Here is a 24,523-nt window from a genome sequence, read left to right on the forward strand (position 1 = left end):
TTTTGATAAATCGAATTGTTTTTACTTATCAGCAAATGTTCGTGTTATAGAATGTCCCGATAACTCGAACATTCGCTAACTCGAACTATTTTCTCGGTCCCTTGGAGCAGTGGTGTACAATTCGCAAGTTTTCTTGCAATTTAGCGAACGGGGATTCTGGAATGTCAATTACAGCCAGATTTATAAACAATAATATTTACGTTAAGACAGATTTGTAAAGAATAATGCTTTTGTAAAGATAGTTTTAACTTATTTTAAACAACAATGCTTCAACAAAATATAGCAGCAATATTTGTTTACTTAAACTATGAAATATATATGTATAAAAATACCTTTTTATGGCATTTGTAATGTTTGTATTTTTGTTATATTTTGAATCATGAAAACAGCATTCAATGTTATTTTTGTTGCTCAAAATATTAAAAAAAATACAAATATTAAAAATGCCATGGAGCGCTATATTTATTTTTATATATTCCAAATGTTTTCAAAATGTTACATTGTTATACTGTTTACAAACAATGTTATATTGTTTAACAAAGTAAACCTATTACTAATAGGTTTACTAAAAATATTAGTTATGTGAACTTGTTTTTTTTTAAACATATGTACGTTTCAATTCTTAACTACCCTCTGCAGAAGGTTTATAATATAACTGTATGGTAGACAGCAATCAGGGTTTTATTTAAACAGAAGAACATTTTTTTAAACTTTACTAAGATGAGGTTATATTCAATTTTTGTAAATGTTTTAATACAAGAAGCGAATTAAGTGATCGCGAAGTGAAAATTCCGTAAAAAATTCTGGTCTTAAAATTTGTAAAACTTTTATGAATGGTCCGAAAAAAACGCGCAAAAATCGTTTTCAAGAAAATCAAAATTTGAAGACCTGAAACTTTTACGGAATTTTCAATTCGCGATCACTTAATTCGCCCCTTGTAATATTTAGAGATTTTATTTAGTAGCCCAAAATTATACAACTGCTGTATCAATTGTTTATTGAGCTCTGTTAGTATAAATCAACTCAAACGTTCCTTCTAGTGTTAATATGCTTTCATTATTGTTTTTTATATTTTTATAAATATATTTGTTATTTTTATTTTCCTCACCTTAAATATGAAATAAAAATTGTTAAGCATATCGAAAACTTGTAATTTCAATTTAGCACATTTCAAAAAAATGAATAAACATTTTTCAAATAAATATAATATTTTACTATTTATGAATAATACAAACAATTTTTATAGCATGAGCTAAGTTACGATTGTGAAAACTAACATAATAATAAATTTATATATCAACAAAGTAGTGTATTAAATATGATGCATGTTTTGATTGAAGATTTATAGGAAAGTATAATTGCAGTTTTCCTTAAAAACTGTAATGATTCCTGCTTTATTTTTGCTTACAACTGTTTTATTAATGTTTACATCCAAAATAAAAAATTATGCATAAATATATTTATATAATATAATGCGTTTACATATGTTTATATGTGTGTGTGTGTATATATATATATATATATATATATATATATATATATATATATATATATATATATATATATATATATATATATATATATATATATATATATATATATATATATATGTATGTATGTATGTATGTATGTATATATATATATATATATATATATATATATATATATATATATATATATATATATATATATATATATATATATAAATATATATATATTTCACACAAAAAAAGTACTGCTTACTATTTAGTAAAAATTATCATTAAAGTGATTATATGTTTGGCGTAAAATAGCAAGATAGTTGTAAAAGAGGTAATATTGAGTAAACGCAAGTATATAGACAGTAATGATTGATTAATAATATATTATATTATATTATATTATATATATATATATATATATATATATATATATATATATATATATATATATATTTATATATATATACTTATATATACATACATATATATATATTTATATATATATATTTATATATACATACATATATATATATATATGTATATGTATATATTTATATATACATATATATATACATATATATATACATATATATATATATATATATATATATATATATATATATATATATATATATATATATGCCCAAAATTCGGCAGACATTGATCAGTTCTCTTTACTATATTTAAACAATTTAAAGTAAATGAAAAGAAAAATAAATTAAAATTGATTGAATCATGCTATAACAAAGTAAAAATTGTAACTTTTTAAAAATATTTTGTTGTTTATGTTTACAACCTGGCTGTACTACACATCCCAGAAGCCTTTGCGTTAGCAATTACAAGCATTTAATGCACCCCACTACCTTGAAGGTTCGAGATATCGGGAGTCCAATGTAGTTTTTTTTGTAATTTATTTTAGGTGATACAAGAAGTCCTTACGGTCACAGAACACCGCGGAAGAGCATTTGAAAGTAAGTTCACGCCGCCTTCCTTATGTATATTATGAAACTTACCCAGAGGTGGCATTGAACCACAGATCTCTAGTTTCTGAGACAAGCGCGCTAACAATTTTGTATAAACAATTCTTCAACTTCTGCATCAAGCGCGCTAACAATTAAAGTTTTAACAATTTTTTTATTTAGAAAACACTATGAGAAAATTATTGAAAGGATTTTATACATATGATATTTAAAAAGCCAGCTTTTTTTAGAAAATGTTGTATTATAGGCTAGGTTCAAACAGAATTAACCTAGCAATAGTAAATTAACTCTAAGTTATGTAGATCACTGAGATTGTATTAAGTATATTGAATTATGCACAAAATAATCACTATTTTGGTCATAGCACTAATGATACAAAGATACCTAATATGTTAAGCTTTTTTTTTAAATATTTTTATAAATGTAAAATTACCGCTATCAATAATAATCAATCGTATATAAGATTTAATATATAGAAAAAGACACAAAGGCATGCAATTTTAGGTATTGCATTTTTGTTAAGGCCTAAAGTCTTTCATAGGTGAAGAAATATTATATATTTTTTAATTTTAATGATTAGTCTTGCGGAAATGTTTTTGTTACACTTTAGTTTGTAAAAAGTAGAGCGTTTCGATTGTCGGCGCCCGGCTCTAAATTAATGACTGAAAGCTATCAACAGGTCATCTACGTTAGAACACGTGAGATGGATTTTAAAAGCGGTTTATTGACGAATCACAGTACACATAGATGCATACTTATATATATATATATATATATATATATATATATATATATATATATATATATATATATATATATATATATATATATATATATATATATATATATATATATATATATATATATATATATATATTGTAAGGTTGTTTATAAGTAAACCTTGTATGTTGAATTCATAATGAGTGTTAGTTTTATTAAAAAGCGTTTAAATGTTTTAAAAAATTGGTCTGAAAAGAAAGGTTTGATATGCATGAATTAAAGAATATAGAATACAGTGAATAATAAATAAGTAAATACAGTGAGTATTAAATAAGTGAATACAGTGAATAAACAAAAAAAACTATTGTGAAGATTTTAGTTTTTTTTATTACAGATTTAAAACAAAATAAAATTTTAGCAAAAGAAAAAGCGCACAACAAAAAGTTAAATAAGCTAGACTTATAGTACTTTCAACATATTTTGGGTAGTTTTTCTAATAGAGAATCATTAGTTATACTTTTCAAGTTGAAACAAATACTTTGCTCCCAGTTCACTCTTGCGTGCAAAATAAGATATCAAACTTTTGATATCTTTTTATTAGCCTTTGCTACTGGGACTTCTTTCTAAATCTGAGAGGGATAAAATAAAAAATCATGGTCTTTTTTAAGTAAATTATGAGATCAGAGCTCTGAAATCTAAGCTCAGAAATAATTAAGTTTTCCTTGAACTTTAGTATTTTTAACTGATCCTTTTGTGATAAAAAAGCGTTAATTTTCCTAAATTTTAATTAGCAATCACTTTTTTAAAAAAATCTTTAAAATGATTTGAAATCTAGCGCATACTAGTAAATTTAGAAAAATAAAAAGCTCAAACATCAGAAATTAAAGAAATAGTGTTTATGCCATCCATGTTTGTACTGCAGAGCTTGTTGAAACTTGAAAGAGTAGTTTTTGAGAATAGCAACTACTGTTTAAAAAATCAAATTTCAAAATATTATCCTTTATTGGAGGTTTTAAAAAAAAGTATTTTATTCATAAGCTATATAAAAAAAAATCCAAAATTAAAAACAGAAACCTATTGCACGCACTGCAATCTCTACCGTTTTTTTGAGACATGGATAAATAGATTTTATGACATTGTGTCTGATACCAACAATCTATTTCTGTATCTATGGATGCAACCAAAGTTATATCAGCTCTTTTAACCTGTCTAATGTATAATTAGATTGTGAGAAAGGTTACACTAGAAGGTTGAACTACATAGAAATATTGACAGTGCAAAAGGTCTAGCAACAGAAGCTGTTGTTATAATGATTCAAAACTGTTGCATTCTTCCCTAAACAATAAATAAAAGTAATTATTCATTTAATAACCATATTTGTGATGTTTCAAAAAGACATCTAAATTTTGAAGCGGTATTCTATTGCACAGATGATGTATCATAATAAAGTGAATACCAAAGGTTTTAACATTTATAGAATCAATATCTTTAAAGAACATAGCTGCAAATGTAATGGAATCAATCTTTGTGTACCCACTGGAGCGCGTTACATGCCCTAGACACAGTACTGACGAATACTGTGAGCATGTGTTTAGTTGCTATGCAATTTAAAAGAGAGTTATTTAAATGAATAGACTTTTCTCGACTAGTTTTATATCAGCAATAAATGCAGAGGAAAGTTTTTCAAAAGTTTATGACAGTACTTTACTTGGCTTTAATGCATCTGTATCTTCAGTATTATATAAAAAAAGAAAGTAGTAGAATAGGGTGTTCCGAAAACACCAAAGTTTAAAAATATCAATCTCCCAGGCTGTTTTCTGTAGATGGGTAGCCCTAAATTTCAAATTTCAGCCCAAAATGTTAACTCTTACCCTTGTCCCAAATCCCCCAAAAAAGTGAGTTTTTGTTATTTTCGAAGCTTTTAAATTATTTTTAATCTATAACTTTTTGTAAGTAAACAAACAAGTAAATTCAGTTTTAACTTTTATTTTACAAATATGATCAGAAAAAAATCATAGTCATGATAACAAGTTTAGTATGGGGATTAAAATATCATAAATATAACTAATTTTTTATGTTTGTCGGTATTTCTCATATAATATTATTGGTATTTCTTATATTGAGTAACTATCAAAATTAATCTCATTAAAAAACTACAACACATTTTCTAACTTATAATACACTTGAATATGAAGGAATACACAAAACCATTACAAATTTATTTATTTAAGAAAAAGTAACTACATTAGTAAAAGTTTGTTTAACGATTGTTCAAAAATGCTTTTTTGAAATCCGTAAAACACTTTCTGTCATTTTCAACTACTTGTAACACACTTTGCTTGCTTTTTTTGTCTTTTGAGAGGGACAATGAAAAGTCTTGCACCAATTTTACATCTCTCTCAGCAAAATCAACTCAAAATCAACTTTACAACTCTAATGTTTTTTTAAAAGTTCATCGCTTTAAGATCATTGTTTTCTCCTCCCATGTTTGTACAGGAGTTTTCATCCACTCAGTGTTCACACCAAGGGTTTTAAACAAAAGCCAAGAGTTTTTTCCAATCAATTGATGGAATTTTTGCATTTTTGTCACTACAGAAAAAGTTGGTGTAACTTTTTTCAGCTCACTACATTGGTAGAATAAGAGTTTCTTAATAATATTCTTTATTTCATTGTCAGAAAACCTTTTTGAAATAAATGAAAAAACTGCGAACTCCTCGGTTAAATACCAAAATTGATTTTTAAATATTCTTGAGGTGCTTTTTGATATTTCCTTGTCGATGACTTTGAATTCCTGCAATTTATTTTCAATAAGTTTCAAGTTGTTAAAAGGAGCGTCAACTCCAAGGGGGCATGTTAACCAGTGCTTGACATACACAAGAGCATTAAAAAGGCATATATCTCTCAGCTTCGCTGTAGTTACCTCATTATAGCCCATAGAATCTCTAAAAAGGTACATTTTAGCAGCGTATATCACCAACGACATCCATCTTGCATGATAAAAGGCCCCAGGCTTGTGCCAATGTACGCCTCTATCTGGAATTTCGCCAAGTAAAATTAGCAGAAGTTCTTAGTTCGAAATTCTTATTCCTAAGCTGCTCTTTGAAAACAGAAATTTTGCTGTAGCTTCATATTTCTGACTTTAACATCTAAGAATTTGAAGTCATCCTTGTCCAAGATAGAGTTGCATTTTTCCTGGAACTCCTTAAAGTATTCATTATTCGGGTTGTGATTACGTCCAAATAGCGTTTTCCAGGCTGCGCTCTGCAGTCTTTCCAGTATGTGATGTCTGCATAAAAAATAAAACAACCTTTTTTCTAAAAGAATTTCAATTTTTACGTATGCACCATTCTGTCACCCTGAGTTTGAAGCAGTTGTGTCAAAAGATATTCCAACTACATTATCTGCTAAATCCCATGCTGTACAAAAGAAAATGTAGCTGTGGCTTGACCCAGTGCTATCCACTAATAATAGAACGCCTAACAATTTATTTTGTTCGTAGCCTGGAGTTCCTGAAATTAATATTGCTAGTCTATCGACTGTTTCTTGTGAGGATCCTCCATCAGTTTTCCATTCCAGTGCAAACCACAAAATTACGGAGCTCCAAACGATAGTTTTATTTCATCTTCCATTATGGCCCTATTTCCTTGACAATATTGGTGATATGAGGTTTTCGAAATAGCCACAGTATCTAAATCAGCTCCACTACTTTTTAATATTGCAGCTGTGATCCCTGTTGCTTGATTAAGGGATAGATTCAAGAGGTCAGTCATTTTACAAACCTCTTTAACTTTTAAAGAATGAGTAAGCGATCTTACAAAAAGTTATTTCAAAGGCTTTTTTAGGGGAAGAAATTCTTCATCTGTATAATCTAGATCATCATCTTCTTCGGAATCTTCTAAAATCACTTGTATTGATTGTTCTATAACCTTTTTTCAATGTACTCTTTATTTGATTGTTTCCTTATTTTATAACTTTGCAATTTTCCTGTACAATCTTTGTCAACAGCCTAAAACGACTTTTTTACCATCCTTTAAAGCATCTAAAAACACTAAGTCTTCTTCTTTTTGTTTAGTGTTCTTTAATTTGTCACACTTAACAATATCAGCTGCTTCTTGATGTGCAATATAAAAAATTCTTTTAGTCGATTTAAAAACATCTGTGATTTTTCATCATTTCTACCTTTATGCTTGGTTAAGGTTCTGGATGATTCATACAAATTTGTAAGTTTCTGTTTTACTTTGTCTTTCACCTGTGTTTTTACTCCTGTTTTCTCCCATATAACACATAGCTCGTCAATTATCTATAAATAACTGTATTACTAATAGAGTACTTATCCTGTTTCATAGGCCCTTCTTTCAAAAAGAAAAAGTACCGCAATACCTCACGCTTAGTTGGTATTCGGTTCGAAGGTAGTTGTTCCAGACGGTTCCCCAACAACCAAATTTGGCATTTTGAACGCAAACTTGATTGACTCATATTGACAAAAGCTAACTTTATGAGTTTCGCAAAACGCACTGCAATATCTCATAGCAACATAAACATAACCTCAATCTTTAACAATAACAAAAAGATGACAATATTGTAAAAGCGACAGCTATATTTACTTTTAAGAAATCTGTTTCATTTTTATAATCAACTTTTTGTAATTAACAAAACTCCCTAGGGATAATTATGTACATGTACACATTATCCCAAGGGAGTTTTGTATGTATTTTTGATAATTATTTACATGTACATAATTATCCCGAGGGAATTTTTTATGTATTTTTATGTCATAAACTATTTTTGAAAAAATAGTTTATGACATATACACAAACAATTTGTAAACACTATTAAATCATAATAGTTTATTCAAATAAGCAATTAACACTTACGAGCATCAAAACAAAAGTCAGCTAATTACTAAAACTTTGATGTGCTTTTGATGTATTCTAACGTATTTAAAAATACCAATAAAAATGATAAAATCAGTAATATTTATGATGTTTTAATTCCTATATTAAACTTGTTATCCTGGCCTTTTATTATTTTTCAAAGCATATGCGTAAAATAAAAGTTTAAACTGATTTTACTTTTGTTTGTTTACTTACAAAAAGTAATAGAATAAAAATAATTTTAAATCTTTGAAAAAAACCGAAAAATAAATATTTTGGTGGGACCTGGGGCAAGGGTTAGGATTAACATTTTGGGCTGAAATTTGAAATTTAGGGTTTTTACGCTACCTATCACCAGAAAACAGGGAAATCAATATTTTTGAACTTTGGATTTTCGGAACACCCTTTAGTAGAAGCACTTCGAACATTGATTTTATCATGTTATTAAGAACTAGTTTCACCTAACCTATTTTATAATCAACCATTTTCTTGTAAACTATCCAAGATTTTTTTCCAACAATAAATATTTTCAGATAAAATAAAAACTTTTCTAAACACATGTCGTATAGAAAAAAACTTGAATTTAAAAATATATGTGAAGTAGTAAAAGGTTAGTCTCAAAATTTAAGTTTCTTGCAGAACTGCTTCAATATTTTGTTTAAAGTATTTTGAACAAAAGTAATCTGTAATGCATAAAGATTTAGGTGCAAACAATAGCAATGACATTAATGCTCAAGAAAAAAAATTGTGCGGAAAACTCTTGTCCACCAATATACTTCTATTGTGCCTTTAGATCTTAAACGCATAGCTAAAACAGAAAAAGCTTTATTTTAACATCAGGATTTGTGATACGCATTAGCAATATTAAAAAATGATCTGACTTGTTTTTAGAATACCAAATATTATTGTCAATAATAATCGCTATTTTTGTTGCGACTTTAGTCAGACAAATAATTAATTGCACCATAAGAGCTGCAATTAATTATTCGTCAAACAAAAGACGAGTACGACATCATTATTAATTTAAACGTTATTAATTAGAGTTTAATGTTAATACAAAACCAAAAGTCTTGTCAACTCTTGTTGAAATAATTACAATGAAGATTTAGTCTTGATAATTTTTAAAAAACCTTTGAGATTATGAAGAATATTTTAGCCTTATTAATGATTTCTTTTAAATTACTTTTTTGTAATTTTATTCTAACTACAACAAGTTTATATTACGCTTAAATATATTTTATACTATCTATTTTATATTACGCTCATTTTTTAACTTTTTTAACTTTTGTTTTTAACACTATTGTCAAAAACTTAATTTTGAAAAACATGAATACACAGCGGTTCTTGATGATATGACCTATAAAGTTTTTTATACTACGAAATTGAATTTTAAAAGAACGAAAATAATTGAACAAAATCTTTTATACGCTCAAAATTACATATAAGCGCCAATTTTCAGAAAAATCAGTCAATTATACTAAAAACAAAGCATTATTGCTTAGCAATAAACAAGGGTTTGTTGCTTAGTAATAAACATGGGTTTATTGCTAAGGGCATTATAAGAATACAATTAAATTAAAAAGCTGCAAATAAGATTTCGAACATTGAAAAACATGCAATCATAAAAAAAAGTATCATATAAAATTTAATAAATGTAATATAACATCTTACGTGAAAGAACCATGAGAGTTGTGGGGCACACTTTTAACACTATTTTCAATCCTTTTCGTAACGTATTATTCAACAGCTTTACGCTGTTAACAATTTCCACATTTTGAAACTTCATAGTTCCATAGTCAGGAATTTTTCGAGCAACCACAACGTACTGTTTGTAAGTCACAAAACTTGGGTCTATTGTAGATTCTAGAGTTTCTTTTTCTTCTTCGGTTAAATTAAAGCAGCCCATTTTTATCTCGTGTGAAACTTGTGTAGCTAAAAGACGGAATGCCGCAGGATCAACTCTAATGAGTTTGGTTTCCATGGATACGTTGAAACACCATCTTTGTATTGTTGTGACAGTTTTACATGGAAGAATTATTATTTCCATAGAAGCGTATTTCTTTATTGGGTACATACTGCCTTGAAATAGCCCAAAACAAGGTTTGCTACTTTCGTACAGCTCAAGTGTAGAGCAACCAATATTGAATAAACGACTTGCAGAAATACTGCCATTTTCTGTTTCCACTCTCACAATAGGTTTTGATCCGGGTGGCAAAATCCATAACGATATAAACTTTTTGCTTGGTTTGTTGACTATATCTTGAGCGTTTAACATTTTTAAAAAAACAATTGTTCGAGAAACTTAATGTTATAACACATAGAACTTTGTTAATAATTAATATACTTTTCTTGATTTTATTTCCAATTATGACGAAATAATTTATAATGGAATATAATACAAATCTGTTTTACAAACTTACATTTTATAATTGCTAACTGTTTTAAAAGATTAAAGATAAAAGCGTATGAAGAAGTACAACCGCGTGTAAGATATACAAAGCACATAAAAAAATATAATAGATTATTAAAAAAAATCATTAAGTACAGAAAATATAAATTATTTCTAGCAACATAATGACACTATTATTTCTTTGTGACATCCTTTATCTTTTATTTGCGTGTGCGTTTTTTTAGTACTTTCAAGTATTATATTTGAAAACTTTTTCAAGATTTTCAAAATTTGAGATTTTCAAAACATTATTTATTCATTTAACAAACTTTTACTGTTGATGAGTTACTTGAATGGTTTCGAATAAATGAACTTACACAAATAGAAAATAAAAATGTGTATAAATATTTTAATATTAAAACAAATTTGATAACGGCGGCAAAGATAAGATGTTGGAGTTTGACGCCACCTAACTTTTTGTGACTAGCTTTGGCACAAGTAGTCATATAAAAATTTTTTTTTTTGAATGTTTCACTGTTCAACTAATAAAAAAATAAAATAAATTACAAGGAAACGTAAACCCTCTTTATTACATAAAGAGGGTTTATGAAAACAGACAGGTGCTCGAAGAACACACGGATGACTGGTGAGACACCAGTCGCACCAATCATTTATGTGTTCTTTTAGCATACATGAAACCACAATCCTTTCATTACCCATTTAACATAAAGCGAAAAGCCCATAAGGTTTTAATTGTTTAAAATAAAATATTTAGTGAAAAACATCACGTATGAAATAAAAAATAAAAACTCCGTTTTTAATTTATATATATATATATATATGAAGACCACACTGGAAAAACGATCAAGCTACATTTTTATTGTTTTGAGTAAATTAGATTTTAAACTTCAAAACATCATAGCTCACTTATTTGTTAAGCTTTTTTAATTTTCTCTTTTTTATTATTTACTTAAGCAAGGTCTTTAATAAAAAAAAAAGTTTTACTGTCAACATTACTTAGTAATGATGGTGTTGTTATTGTTTTACTGATGGCACACCTTTTTGACGCTTGATCGTTTTTCCGTTTTATATTCTTTATTTTTTCAAAAAATGTTTGTAAAATAGTAGATTACAATTTTAGCTGGTGCAGTGTAGAGTGTATCTATTGCTTGTCTAGAAGAATAGCTAATACAATAAATTAAGGGAAACTTAAACTTTATTAACTAGAAATAAGATGTGCTTTAGTAATAGTGATCAAGATTAGTTAAAAAATAAAAAGTTAATTGTTTTTAATCATCAGTGTCCAATCTACTTCCTTCAGAACCTTCAATGATGTCTGTAGCTGAGGTTGAAAGGTTGTCAAAGAATGCATGGTTTTCAGGTCGACAAAAGCGCTTGAAAACCTGGAGATCTTTATACTTTTCTTTGCTGATCGCCAGATCAGTAGGGTAAAGCTGCATCAGCGTTGGAAGATTTCTAAGAATTGATCCCTTCTTCTGGGGTTTTGCTAATACAACGGTTTCCATTGAGCCATTCCAATTATTTCTATATGACACCAATTTGGGATGCTGAGCCTCAAATAGGATTTCCTGCACTGGTCTTGTGGGAAAAGGACATGTCGCTTTAAAGTTTAGTTTCATGTGGTCAGTGAAGGTCAAAAACTGGTTGCGAGAAGAACGAATAACATTGAATGGTGTTGGTTTAGCTCTAGCTTCTTCTAGGACTCGACACCAGTCTTCTGGCAACTCCACATCAGCCTTTTGGTTTACCAGGCCCATGTCTCTGTCACACTCCATGTAAGAGTGTCCTTTGATGGGGAAAGTCAGCTTGACAGTCTTGAAGCGCTTGTTGGTGTGGATCATTGTGTGGAAGAAACGGATGATTGTGAAATTTTTATTCTGTCCAGCACACTCATCACAAAAAGCCTCAAGGTCAGTGACATTACTTGAAAGATGATTTATAAAAAAATGATACAACATTGGCGCAACGTCATCTGTACCCTTCTTTCCTTTGGTTTCGTCGTAGGTATATATGTATACATCATTTATGGACAGCACGTGAATGTTGAAAGATACAAAAGTAAGTTGGCGACGGTTGTAGACGTCAATACACGTCTTGTTTGGTATAAGTAGATTTTTTTGATAATCAAATGATATTGCCTCAACCGCTTCAGTTGCTTGAGCACGTCTGCGTGCCTCCGACTTTCTTGTGTAAAATGTATCAGCTTTGCGTTTGTGAAGTTCATGTTGTTTGGTCAATTTTTCTTTCAACTTTCAAGATTTGCAATAGAACTATTTAGAAACGTTCGTCAAACGTAGATGCAGCTCTTGCAAATGCTTTACTACATGATATAAAACATTTCCTGAAAAATGACATTGATATAAAAGATATTTTGATTGACAAATGCAAGTTAAAAGTATTGTTTGTGAAGATGTGGACTTCACAAACAATACTTTTAACGTATTGTTGTGAAGATGTGAAAAAAAAAAGGGTAATTTCTCTTAGAGTTGATGAAAAGCTCGATCAGATAACTGAAACAAGTAAAATAATAAACTTACCTCAAGGAGAAGTACTAAAGAAATGCATTGAGCATGAACATCACCTCATACTTAATCATGAAGATGAAAAATCTTGTGGAAATTATTTGACTCATAGAACGATTCCTGTTACTGGTGCTACAGACTTAGTTTTTGCTACCAAAACGTTTAGTGTTTTACAAGAACATAACAGCTTGGAAAGTATACAAGCTGTTCTTCTTGATAATACTGCTACCAATACTGAACCAATAAGTGGCTTTAAAAAGAAAACTACACCTAATTGGATGCGCATTATATCAAAACAAACTTTGCGTTGAGCTCTTTTTATAAAACTTGATAGTAACTAAACTGAGTCAAGAAGCTTCAGTGGTCTACTTGGCACAAGATTTTGCAAGATGTTGTGAACTTGCAATAATCAAGTAAAAGTCTTTGATTGCAACTAAGGTGTATTAGTATTTCTTCTGGAACATATCCATCTACAATTGGGTTTTCAATACGTTTAAACGAAAATTGATTTCTATCCTGAATATTTCCTATTCCTAAACCCTATTCTTTTAAAGGAATAGAGTTTGGTAAATTTTCTGATAAATGGGCTGCCTTCAAATTTGGACCGCTCAATAATGCAAGGTGGTAAACTCTAACTACTCGCCTTCTCTGTTTATGTACTAGAGACAATCAACCAATCGTTTCTTTAAAAAAATTTGATTATTTTATTGTTCAGAATTATGCTCTATCATGGTTCAAAATAAAAAAAATCTTCGGAATTTCACAACCCCCCCTCCATTATATTTTCTACTAATATTAGAATAAATGATCTCCCCTTTATTGATGTTAAACTTATTGTTTAAATAGCATTAAAAACATGCGTTGTGCCTAAAACTGAAAGCATTGCTTATGTCATGCTAAAAATCGGAGAGTGTACATTTTTTGAGTTAGACTTTTTTCGAGTTAGTCTTACTGAACGAGCATTTTATGAGATCAAATTCCATGCTGAACACTAATCCACCAACCATTTTGCTGTACTACACTGTTTGATGTCGGATTGCGGCCATTTTTCAAAATGACCGTTATAATGATGATTTTTTCTTAACCCCTACATCTTGATCCAGATAAGACCTTGTGATATGTCCTTTCCATGGTTTTCCGGGTCAAAAAATTAGAACTTCAATGTAAAATTGACGTATTAATAATGGTTTATTTTATATGCGAATAAAATACTACAATTTACAGTTCAAGGACATTCCAATGTGATTCAGAGGTGAGACGAATAAGCCACAGTTTATTCTTATATATTCATCACGAACTGAATATATTATTGAGTAATTATTCAGCAGGTAAAACACTTTTCAATAATCGATCAATGTTGTTGACAAGATCATTTACAGGCTTGAGAACGTTTTTTATAGAAATTCTCAATTTGTCAAGAGTAAGTTTCTGCATTTTGATTTGTCCATTATCCAATTTCAGACGCCTTTTCTGTCTAATATCAGGAGCTACAGCGAAAGGAAAATAACATATTTCGCTGAGGAGCTAACTTTCAGATAATGAGTCTAGTATTTCAATATCAGACTGTGTCACAGATCCTCCATGCTTTTTACAATCTTCTAGTCTTTGAAAGTTTTTTAATTTTTCTGCTTTTCTAGTTTTCCGGCCTACTTCTCCTTATCAGATGTCCTCGCCCATTTCCATTTATTTCTCTTGTCCCCTCATGTGAGCTTAGTAAAGGATGAATCTCTGAGTAGACCATTTGTCATTTCTACATTTTTTCTGGATAACGTAATGATGGTTGTGGAGCCACCACATATTTTGAGTCGGATGTCAAACTTTGCGAATCCCGATTCACATCCTAGGTTGGTGAGAGGTGTCAGTTTCAACTTTTCGCATGCGATATTCAGATTTTGAAGAAGTCTTTTTTAGATAACCGTCTGTTGAGCGTTTTAAATACTTCTTCTAGAAAAGCATTGATAAAAAGGTCTTTACCAGCTGTTGATTGAATTTTCTCGGCTTTCAAGTTTCTGAGTTCAGGAATTTTGGTTTCAAAAAATGTTCACACACCATCCCAAGATCGTTCATCATCCGGAGAATTTACGGTTATCCGACCCCATAAGATCCATTATTGGAAATACCAAGGTATCGCCGAGTTCAGCATAGATTTCGGTACGCAGCCGAAAGCAATCATTTTAATGTACGTAGATACTGCCAGCACTAATTTATTAGAATTTATTTCAACCACATTGCTGAAAAACTGCATTATTAACTCTCTCTGTTTTATGAACTGTTTGGAAATATTCGCAATTCTTCCTAACTGGTTCAAAATAAATCCACAGAAGCCGACAAGCACATTTTTAGCATTCAGCTATTTTTTGTACTCGTTGTAGAGATAGAGACAGAACTAGCCGCATGGCTTGCCGACAAAAGCCTAGAAATAGCAATTTGTCCAAGAGTGTAAATATTGGTGCTGGGAGAACTGAACGCTCTTTCGCCTGCCAAAAGATGCAGCAACTAATGTACACCAATTTTTTGTTTGACTTTTCTGACTTTGTCGACAGCATGATCCACACAAAAGTCATATGTGCGGAACATTTGATGATTTTCTGACCGCCTACATCTAAGCTTTCTTGTAACGTTGCGTTGTCTCCAGCTCGGTCAGTCATGAAGAAGTCTATGGAAACGAGTATATTATCTACCGTAACGTCAGCTAGAGCTGCTAAGCATTTAAGTCTAAAACGAAATGATCCAGAATGACTAGCATTTTCTGTGTAGGCATTATCAGATTCTTCTAAGTCACTGGCAGTGGACGAGTTTTGTCCAAACACTAAATTTGCTGTAGTCACAATGATTCCAATAAGATCATTTCTGCTCACCTTGTAGTCCGTAATGCATTGAACTGTGCATCGTATTATCGGTTCATCGACAGTGCAACAACCAGTTTAAACCTTCATTTTTGGAAATAAACAATGATATGGCGCAGAGGAGCCTACCGTTGAGGTAGACGGCAATTGAAAATCTAATTTTTACCTTGTCACTGCAGATGAGAGATTGGATTCATCCAGATTTATGGTGAGAAGTTCAAATTCATGATAAGAGTGCAAAATTTCAATGCAACATTATTGACATGTAAAGGATAAACGTTCTTCGCAATCCAATCTTTGATGAATTCGGCTGCTAAAGTTTTACTGTCACCCTCTTGAGACAAGTCTTCTGTCCTAGTTTCGTGGTGCAGATAAAGCATTCGACCCAACACATGTGCTCCAGTTTGGAGTTTAGGTCGAGCGATGAATTTTTCCTGTTTGCTGTAAACTTCATTGAAGAGACACTTCACAACACGATTGCTTCTTTTATTTATTGTTTGTTGAATCTCTTGTAGCCTATGTTTTTGATATGATGGCTTCTGGAGCAGTAGCCATTGTTTTATACTAGTGCGAAGGTAACGACTGTCATGTGTACCGTATGTGTCTGCATGACTTGCCGCACGGCTCACTTGGTGAGAAGAAACATTTAGGAGAAAGCGGTGCAATAGCTAGAAAAAACGAAAAAAATAACATATTTTTTTTAGATTACTCGAATACCTTGACAGATACGGTAACCTGAGTGTATTTTTTAAGAAAAAATTCTTTAAAGAAAAAAATCCGCTTTGAAAAATTCCTCGAATTGTTTCTGACAAATATTTTAAAATACAGGCCTATATCTATATTATCTTGTTTTTCAAAATTGCAAGAGAGAATAATGTATAATAGTCTGTATAATTATCTAACTGAGAACGACTTGTTGTATTGCAAGCAATTTGGTTTTGAATAAAAAAACTTCACTAAACATGAACTAGTTGAAATTTCCAATCAAATATCTTACGCCTTTGATAATGACTGTTTTACATTAGGAGTTTTCATTAATCTGTCGAAAGCTTTTGATACGGTAAATTACAATATACTAATAAAAAAATTTGAAAACTATGGAGTAAAAAATAAAAACTTATTTTGCTTCAAAGGGTATCTGACAAGCCGAATGCAATTTTTATAAAATGATCAAAATATCACAACTCCATATTCCATAACTTGCGGGGTTCCTGAGGGCTCGATTTTAGGACCACTCTTATTTCTATTGTACATAAACGATTTATACTTAGCAACAAATCTTTTAGACCTAATTTTTTTTGCTGATGATTCCAATCTTTTTTGTTCTCACAAAGATATTAAAACACTTTTAAAAATAGATAATGAACAGTTATGTAATGTTAATGAATGGTTTGTAAGTAACAAACTTTCACTAAATGTGAATAAAACTAAATATATTATTTTTCATAAAGTAAATAAATCAGAAAACATTTCTCTTAAACTACCAAATCTTTTTATTAACAATACTCATATTAAAAGGGAAAAATACGTAAACTTTATAGAAATAAAACTGGATGAAAATTTACTCTAGTATTCACATATAAATAGTATTGAAACGACACTCTCAAAAAATATCGCAACAATGTTCAAGGCTAAACCTTTTCTAAATGTAACATCCCTGAAAAAATTATACTTTGCCTTTATTCACAGTTAGTTGTCTTACTGCAATATTGTATAGGCTAGTACTGGCTATGCAAAGCTTAAGAAAAGCTATAATAAACAAAAACATGCGTGCAGAATAGTGTGTGGAGCCTATAGAAATACTCCTTGCAAACCACTTTTACGTGTGCTCGGTACTTTAAATGTGTATAAACTCAGTTTACACCAAGTTTTATTGTTTATGCTTAAAACAAAAATGGGATTGTCCCCAAAAAACTTTCAAACTTATTTTAATAAAACTAATCATAAGTATTCAACAAAGTTTTCAGATTTGTTCTTCTCAAACATAATTTGAAATTAACCTCCTATTCAATTAAATACCGAGGACCTTATCTGTGGAAAAAATTCCCCAACAACAGTCAACAGAAAAAGACTAGGGCAATACAAGAATGAATCAAAAAGATTATTACTGTTGAGGGATCTTAACTTATCCGATTTCAAATGTTTCTTTAAAAGTAAGTTTAATCAATTAAAACTTTATTTATATCAATGAAATTTAAGTGATGATGTTAAAAATTTATCTAGTGATTATGTTAATTTTGAAATTTTTTTTATTTTTTTATTCTAAAATTTTTGTTTAAGTGTTTTTAAACATTTTAACGGTTGTAAGCTTTTAACACTTTTTAATTATTTTCTCTTTTGAATTACTTTATTTATTTTCAGTCTAACTTCTGATTTTTATATATATTTGTATGTTACAGTTACGCAAATTTATATATATATATATATATATATATATATATATATATATATATATATATATATATATATATATATATATATATATATATATATATATATATATATAAACAGAGACGTATTTGCGAGGTGCCAGGTGGGGCTTTGGCCCGAGGCACCAAGTTTTGATAGGGCGCCAGCCGTCAGAATGGTAGAATTTTAGAAAGTCATTAAATAGTTATTTTATATCATTATCACGAAAATTTTTATATTACTATCATTTCCAAATCATATATCGGCTCATAGACCTACTTAATATCTCGAATATATATAAGTTATATTACCATTGGAAATTCATCTTTATAAAAATTATGATTGTGTATGGTTGGCAGAAAAAGTATCCTTTAAAAGGCAATCAAAGTCCTTTTGCAAATTTTTTCTAACCCAAAAAATGAAAGTGAAATCCGATACAATTACAGTTTGAGAAGTACACGTATGGCAGTTGAATGTGGTTTGGTATATTAAAAAAACGATTTCCTTGTCTTAACATTCCCTTACGAATAAAACTACAAAATTCCATAGCCATAATAATATCCTGTTTTGTGCTTCATTGCCCTTTTAGAAAATGATCATTGGGAAGACAATGAAATACAAAATAGCAATGAAGAAGATGGCGCTGAAGCATTCACAAGAGATATTTTTGGAGAAGCAAAAAGAAATCAAATTGTGGACCAATTTAAAAAAAAAATCTTTTTTGTGTGTCTGATTATAGATTAAAGTCTTATAACAAAAGCAATATTTGCAAATGTTTACACTGCATTTTACATTTCAAGTAAGTATTATATATCAAAAATAATTTCACTAAGACATAAAGTAATAAATTAAAACATTCCAAAAAAAAGAAAAACTAGATCTGATGTCGTTTGAAAATAATTGTCCTAAAATAGAATAGTTCTGTTGTGTTTATTTTTAATACTTATAACTGTGACAATTTTTTTTGGTAAATTTCCATTTTAACTTTATGTTTTTTTTGTTTGTATTGTTGCTTTTGCTGGAGTAAGTTTATTTTTATGTCAGCTGTTTCTATTTATTTTGTTCTTTATCAAGATCATGAATTTCATTATATTGCTTTTTTTCATTTTTTTTAGAGAGAGAAATCTTTTTTAATGTTAAACATTGTTCTTTTTCATGTGTTAATAAACCAGATGGTATCAATGGTTCAGTAAAAGTTTTCTTTTCTGTTTCTATGAGTGGCCCAATAGTATCAGAAGGTCTGTCTCCATATATATATATACATATATGTAGGGGAGATGGGGGCGCATTGATCGCCGTAACAGTGTTTTGAAAATTGCGCAGAACCCGAAAGAGATGTAAAAACTTATTAACTACGAAACGCATGTAGAACTATCTGGCTTTTGGAATATATAAATATTTTGATTTAAAAAAATGATAAACATGAATAATTTTAACTTTTAAACAACCCTCTCAAAAGATCAATGTACCACAAACTATGGGGTACTATGATCTCCGACTTGGGGCACATTGATCTTATATGCGTAATATTATCTAAACGTTTAACACTTCTATAACTAAATCTTGTAAATAATTTAGTCAAAGGGTAATATTGTATAACATATAATACATCTAAATTTTTTATTTATTTTTTAAATATAGCAGTTAAACCCACTAGTCTAATTTTTAATTAAAAAATGTATAAATCACAGCAGCTATAAGCTACCCGCTTTATATACGTTTAAAACTTTACAACAACTTGAAATTTATAAGAACTGAAATATAAAGACTGAAATAAGAATACAACTTTTAAGTTTACAAAACTTGTTAAAAGTACAATATTTTGATTAAGAATATTTCATCATTTGTGAAAGTCAAGTTGTGAAGCAGCTTTTGGTTTACATTGTTTTTTATTCCTAAGCAAGTAATTCTTAGTTTCTTTCTTATCTTTTGTGGAGACTTTTTGTTGATTTTTGGTTTGCTTCAAAATTTTCTTTTCTTTTGACAAACGAATTTCATTTCTGACAGGAGTATCAGTCAAGATCCTTGTTTTTAACTGCCTACTTTTAACATTTTTTTTTCTGGCAAATGCTTTTGGGTAAGGTTTTAAAACCTCAGGTGAGATTATAGAAGCAACACTTGTTGACACTTTGTTTAAAATACTTGTTTCAATATTTACTATAGTTATTTCAGACTCTATGTGATTAACATGTGCTGGTATCATTTCAGATTCCATGTTGTTGACAGGAGTGATAGTAACTGTATCTGGAGCAGCTCTATCTGTAACTGATGATGGTAAATATTCGTCATCTTTGAAAATTTTAGAGTTGAATGGCTCAATGCCAGCTACTCTAAATCCTTTCTGTATATTAGATCGTGAGAAAGCTTTTGTATACGGTTCTCGAACTATTGAAACAATATCATAAATGGTCATTGGTCTTGGGTTTGAAACCATCCAATTATCACATGCAGAATTGTAAAACCTTTTCAATGGTCCAAAAACAGTTCTATCTAATGGCTGCAATTTATGGCTGCAATGGGGAGGAAAACTTATCATTGTAATTCCGTGTTGAATTGCAAGCTCCAAGCCTTTAACAGAAATATGACTTTCATGACTGTCGAGAAGTAACAAAACTGGAGATTCCTGAGAACAGTTTGAATATTTAACAAAATGTTTAATCCATTCTATGAAAATTTCTGAGTTCATCCAACCAGAAGGATTTGCAAATCCCACACATCCAGGAGGTCCTTCCTTAATCATGTAATCATGAAACTTTACCCTAGGAAAAATAAATAATGGAGGAATGGAATTTCCAATAGCATTAGAGGCACAACATGCAGTTACCAATGTTCCTCGTTCTGCAGATGTGATTCTTCCAACTTGTTTGCTTCCTCTACCAGCTAAAACCTTTACCGGCTTTTGAACGGTTGTTAAACCAGTTTCATCAACATTATATATACAGTTAGGATTATATTTATATCGATTTCTTACCGTTTTAAGATTTTGAAAAAACTCTCTTACAGTGTGTTTGTTAAAAGCTGTTGATCGAGCGAAGCTCGTTGCTTCAGGTGTTCGTAGAGACAACTCTGGTTGTCTTTTCATAAAACCTTGCAACCAATCAATGCCTGCAATTTTATTTTTGATCCATGATGATGGGCATACCTTATTGTTTTTTAAAGCAAATTCATATGCCAATAATCGCGTTGACCTAGTTGAAAGGCCATAGTTCATTTTTGATGCAATTAGTAAATAACTTGATAAACTTTTTTCATCTTCTGATGTAAAAACTTGTCTATTGTTGTAGTTAGGCTTGAAAGCTTCATTTGGATTAAGCCTCTTTTACGACAAAATCTTTTTAAAGTCATTCTATCTATGTTAAACTGACGTGCTACAACATTCAGTTGTGTTCCTTCTAAAACTTTATTAACCGCTACTTTCATTGTTTCACTTGGTATAGCAACTTTATTTGTTTTTTTAATTCTATTTCTAACCATTTTAAAATCTGTAAAAAAATATATCAATAAAAACATATGTTTTTAATAAATGCTAATATTTAACATAATAATATTATGTTAAATATTTTTTAATTATTATGTTAAATATTATTCTTTTGATATTATAAAATAATAGTATTATTATTACTAGCTTATAACATAAGTAGATTTAAAAAATGAAATGCTAAAAGCTATTGTTTGTTTATATATAGTTTTTTTTTAAATTATAAATACAATTCCATTCGTTTAACTGTATTGCTTATAAACAAAAACATGGGGCACTTCGTCTTCTATGGGGCACTTTGATCCTCCGATCAATGGGCCCCGCATAGTCAAAGATCAATGTACCCCAATAGGTATAGGTAACATATTGATAGCAATATCTACTGTATAAATTGCAGCCAAATAAAAATTATGTATTATATTATACACCTAACACTTACAAATTTAAAATAAAATTGTTGTTAACCCATACAGACATCTAAATAAAAATATATTTGAATTATAGTACGATTTAAAAAAATCACTTTTTATGACGAAAAACAATATTTTCTTTATTTTTTTTGACGCTGATAACCTTATGAAAAAATATTACAAATAATCAATTAGGGAAGCATAATGGTTAATTAAATTGCAACCTCACTTCTAGTAAGGCAAAAATGAACGAGTAAAAGCCAAAAGATCATACTGCCCCGGCGATCAATGCGCCCCCATCTCCCCTATGTATATATATATATATATATATATATATATATATATATATATATATATATATATATATATATATATATATATATACATATATATATATATATATATATATAATATATATATATATATATATATATATATATATATATATATATATAATATATATATATATATATATATATATATATAATATATATACATATATATATATACATATATATATATATATATATATATATATATATATATATAGTATATATATATATATACATATATATATATATATATATATATATATATATATATATATATATATATATATATATATATATATATATATATATATATATATATATATATATATATAGATATATAGATAGTTATTTTAAACATATATATATATATATATATAGATATTTAGATAGTTATTTTAAACAAACTTGGTTTTCTCAATGCTAAAACTATATATATATATATATATATATATATATATATATATATATATATATATATATATATATATATATATATATATATATATATATATATATATATTTAGTTTTAGCATTGAGAAAACCAAGTTTGTTTAAAACAATTAGTTTTGTCAGTATTTGTAAAAAACCTTAATTTTTATTAAAATATAACAAAAAAGATAAAATTAAAAAATAAAATATGATTAAAAAAATAAATAAATAAATAGTATTAAAAATAAATAAAATTAAAAAATAAAATAAAAAATAAAATTACATTGCAGTATAGCATCAACCCCAAAAGGTGTCCGAATAGGATTCAATGACTTTGGTGGTAATATCTGCAGAACACTTTCAATTTCCTGTGACGGAACAGGAGTTTTATTAGGACCTCCTCAGTTTTATTTAGCTCTTTTCTTTCACTAAAATCCAAAGAATCGGTTTGAAAAAACCCATATTGTTAACTTATATTAAGTAATATCGACAAGAAAATATGTTGTAAAAATCTGACAGAGAGAAGTCCAGCACTGTAAAAACTTTACTGGTAACCATACAGTTTGGGCAAGAAAATCATTGTCCTACAATTCATATTTTAATAACATTTTTCGATATAAATAACGTTTGCTAAATGTACACAAGACTTCTTTTAGATGTCTAAAACATGTCTTATGATTACTGGGTGTTTGCCTATAAAAATAATCTTTGTTTTTTTTCTTTATTTGCTACTTACAAATCAACAAATTGTTTTGCTTTTTGCTTTGAGATCATCCAGCATTTCTTAAGTTCTTTTTGTAGTGCTTGTAGTAGTTTTTGTAGATACTTTTTTAGTAGTAGTTTTTGTAGATACTTTTTTAGTACCTCTTTTAATTCCGATGCCTTGGCTGTTGAATAATTGCGTTATTTCTTCCCAAAAAGATTTTTTTAAGGGAGACTTTTTCCGTTTTTTTTTTTCGATGTCTTTGTAGTCTTTGTATAAAAAATTGGAAAAATGCATCAAGAGATATGGTAAATCACGAGTATAGTCAAGAACATCACGAAGCTGAGCTAGCAAGAATTAGATGGTGTATTGAGAATTGACTAGATGAGATGTTTCAAATTTACAACCTACATCATCAGAAAAGAATAGACAAGTTGTATATGTGTCTATCAAATGTTTGAAATTTTTGTCTACTGAAATAATGGCCATCCGTGGTAACAATTCCAAGGAGGGTAAATTTTTGCACCTTTTTTGAGAATTTTCTGAATTTGATGCTTCATTGGCCAATTATTTAAAAATGTTGAATACTATTCGTTCGAATGATTTTCGTAAGAGACCGGAAATAAATCTATTAAGTCCGCTTAACGTGCGGCGGTTATTAACTACAATGAAAAATTTAGTTGTTGAAAAAATTGTGATAGAAGATGAAGTGATGGAACCCAAGATAAATCTAAAATGGAAGCCCAATGCCTCATTTTATGTTATTTAAAAAATACACCTGCTGGTCTACGTCCAGTTAAGAGAGAGTAATTGAAATGTTTACAACAGGTAAAACATCTGGAAAAATTCTGAGTGAGAGAATTTTTTTAATTTTATCAAGCATCAAAGTTGAAATAAATTGGATTATTGGTCAAAGTTTTCGATGGCGC

At 28.9% G+C, this 24,523-nt stretch overlaps 1 protein-coding gene across 1 annotated transcript in view; it reads right to left on the minus strand.

Moving 5' to 3' along the window:
• The window catches only part of LOC101241194 (uncharacterized), a 29,797-nt gene extending 19,267 nt beyond the window's left edge, over window positions 1-10,530 (minus strand). Inside the window, exon 1 of the mRNA XM_065812590.1 lies at window positions 9,727-10,530. Coding sequence (XP_065668662.1) covers window positions 9,727-10,330 — 604 coding nt within the window. The 5' untranslated portion in view covers window positions 10,331-10,530. The remainder of the gene's footprint in view (window positions 1-9,726) is intronic.
• Between the last annotated feature and the right edge of the window lie 13,993 nt (window positions 10,531-24,523).

The sequence above is a fragment of the Hydra vulgaris genome, chromosome 12 (genome assembly GCF_038396675.1).
Source record: "Hydra vulgaris chromosome 12, alternate assembly HydraT2T_AEP".
NCBI lineage: Eukaryota > Metazoa > Cnidaria > Hydrozoa > Anthoathecata > Hydridae > Hydra > Hydra vulgaris.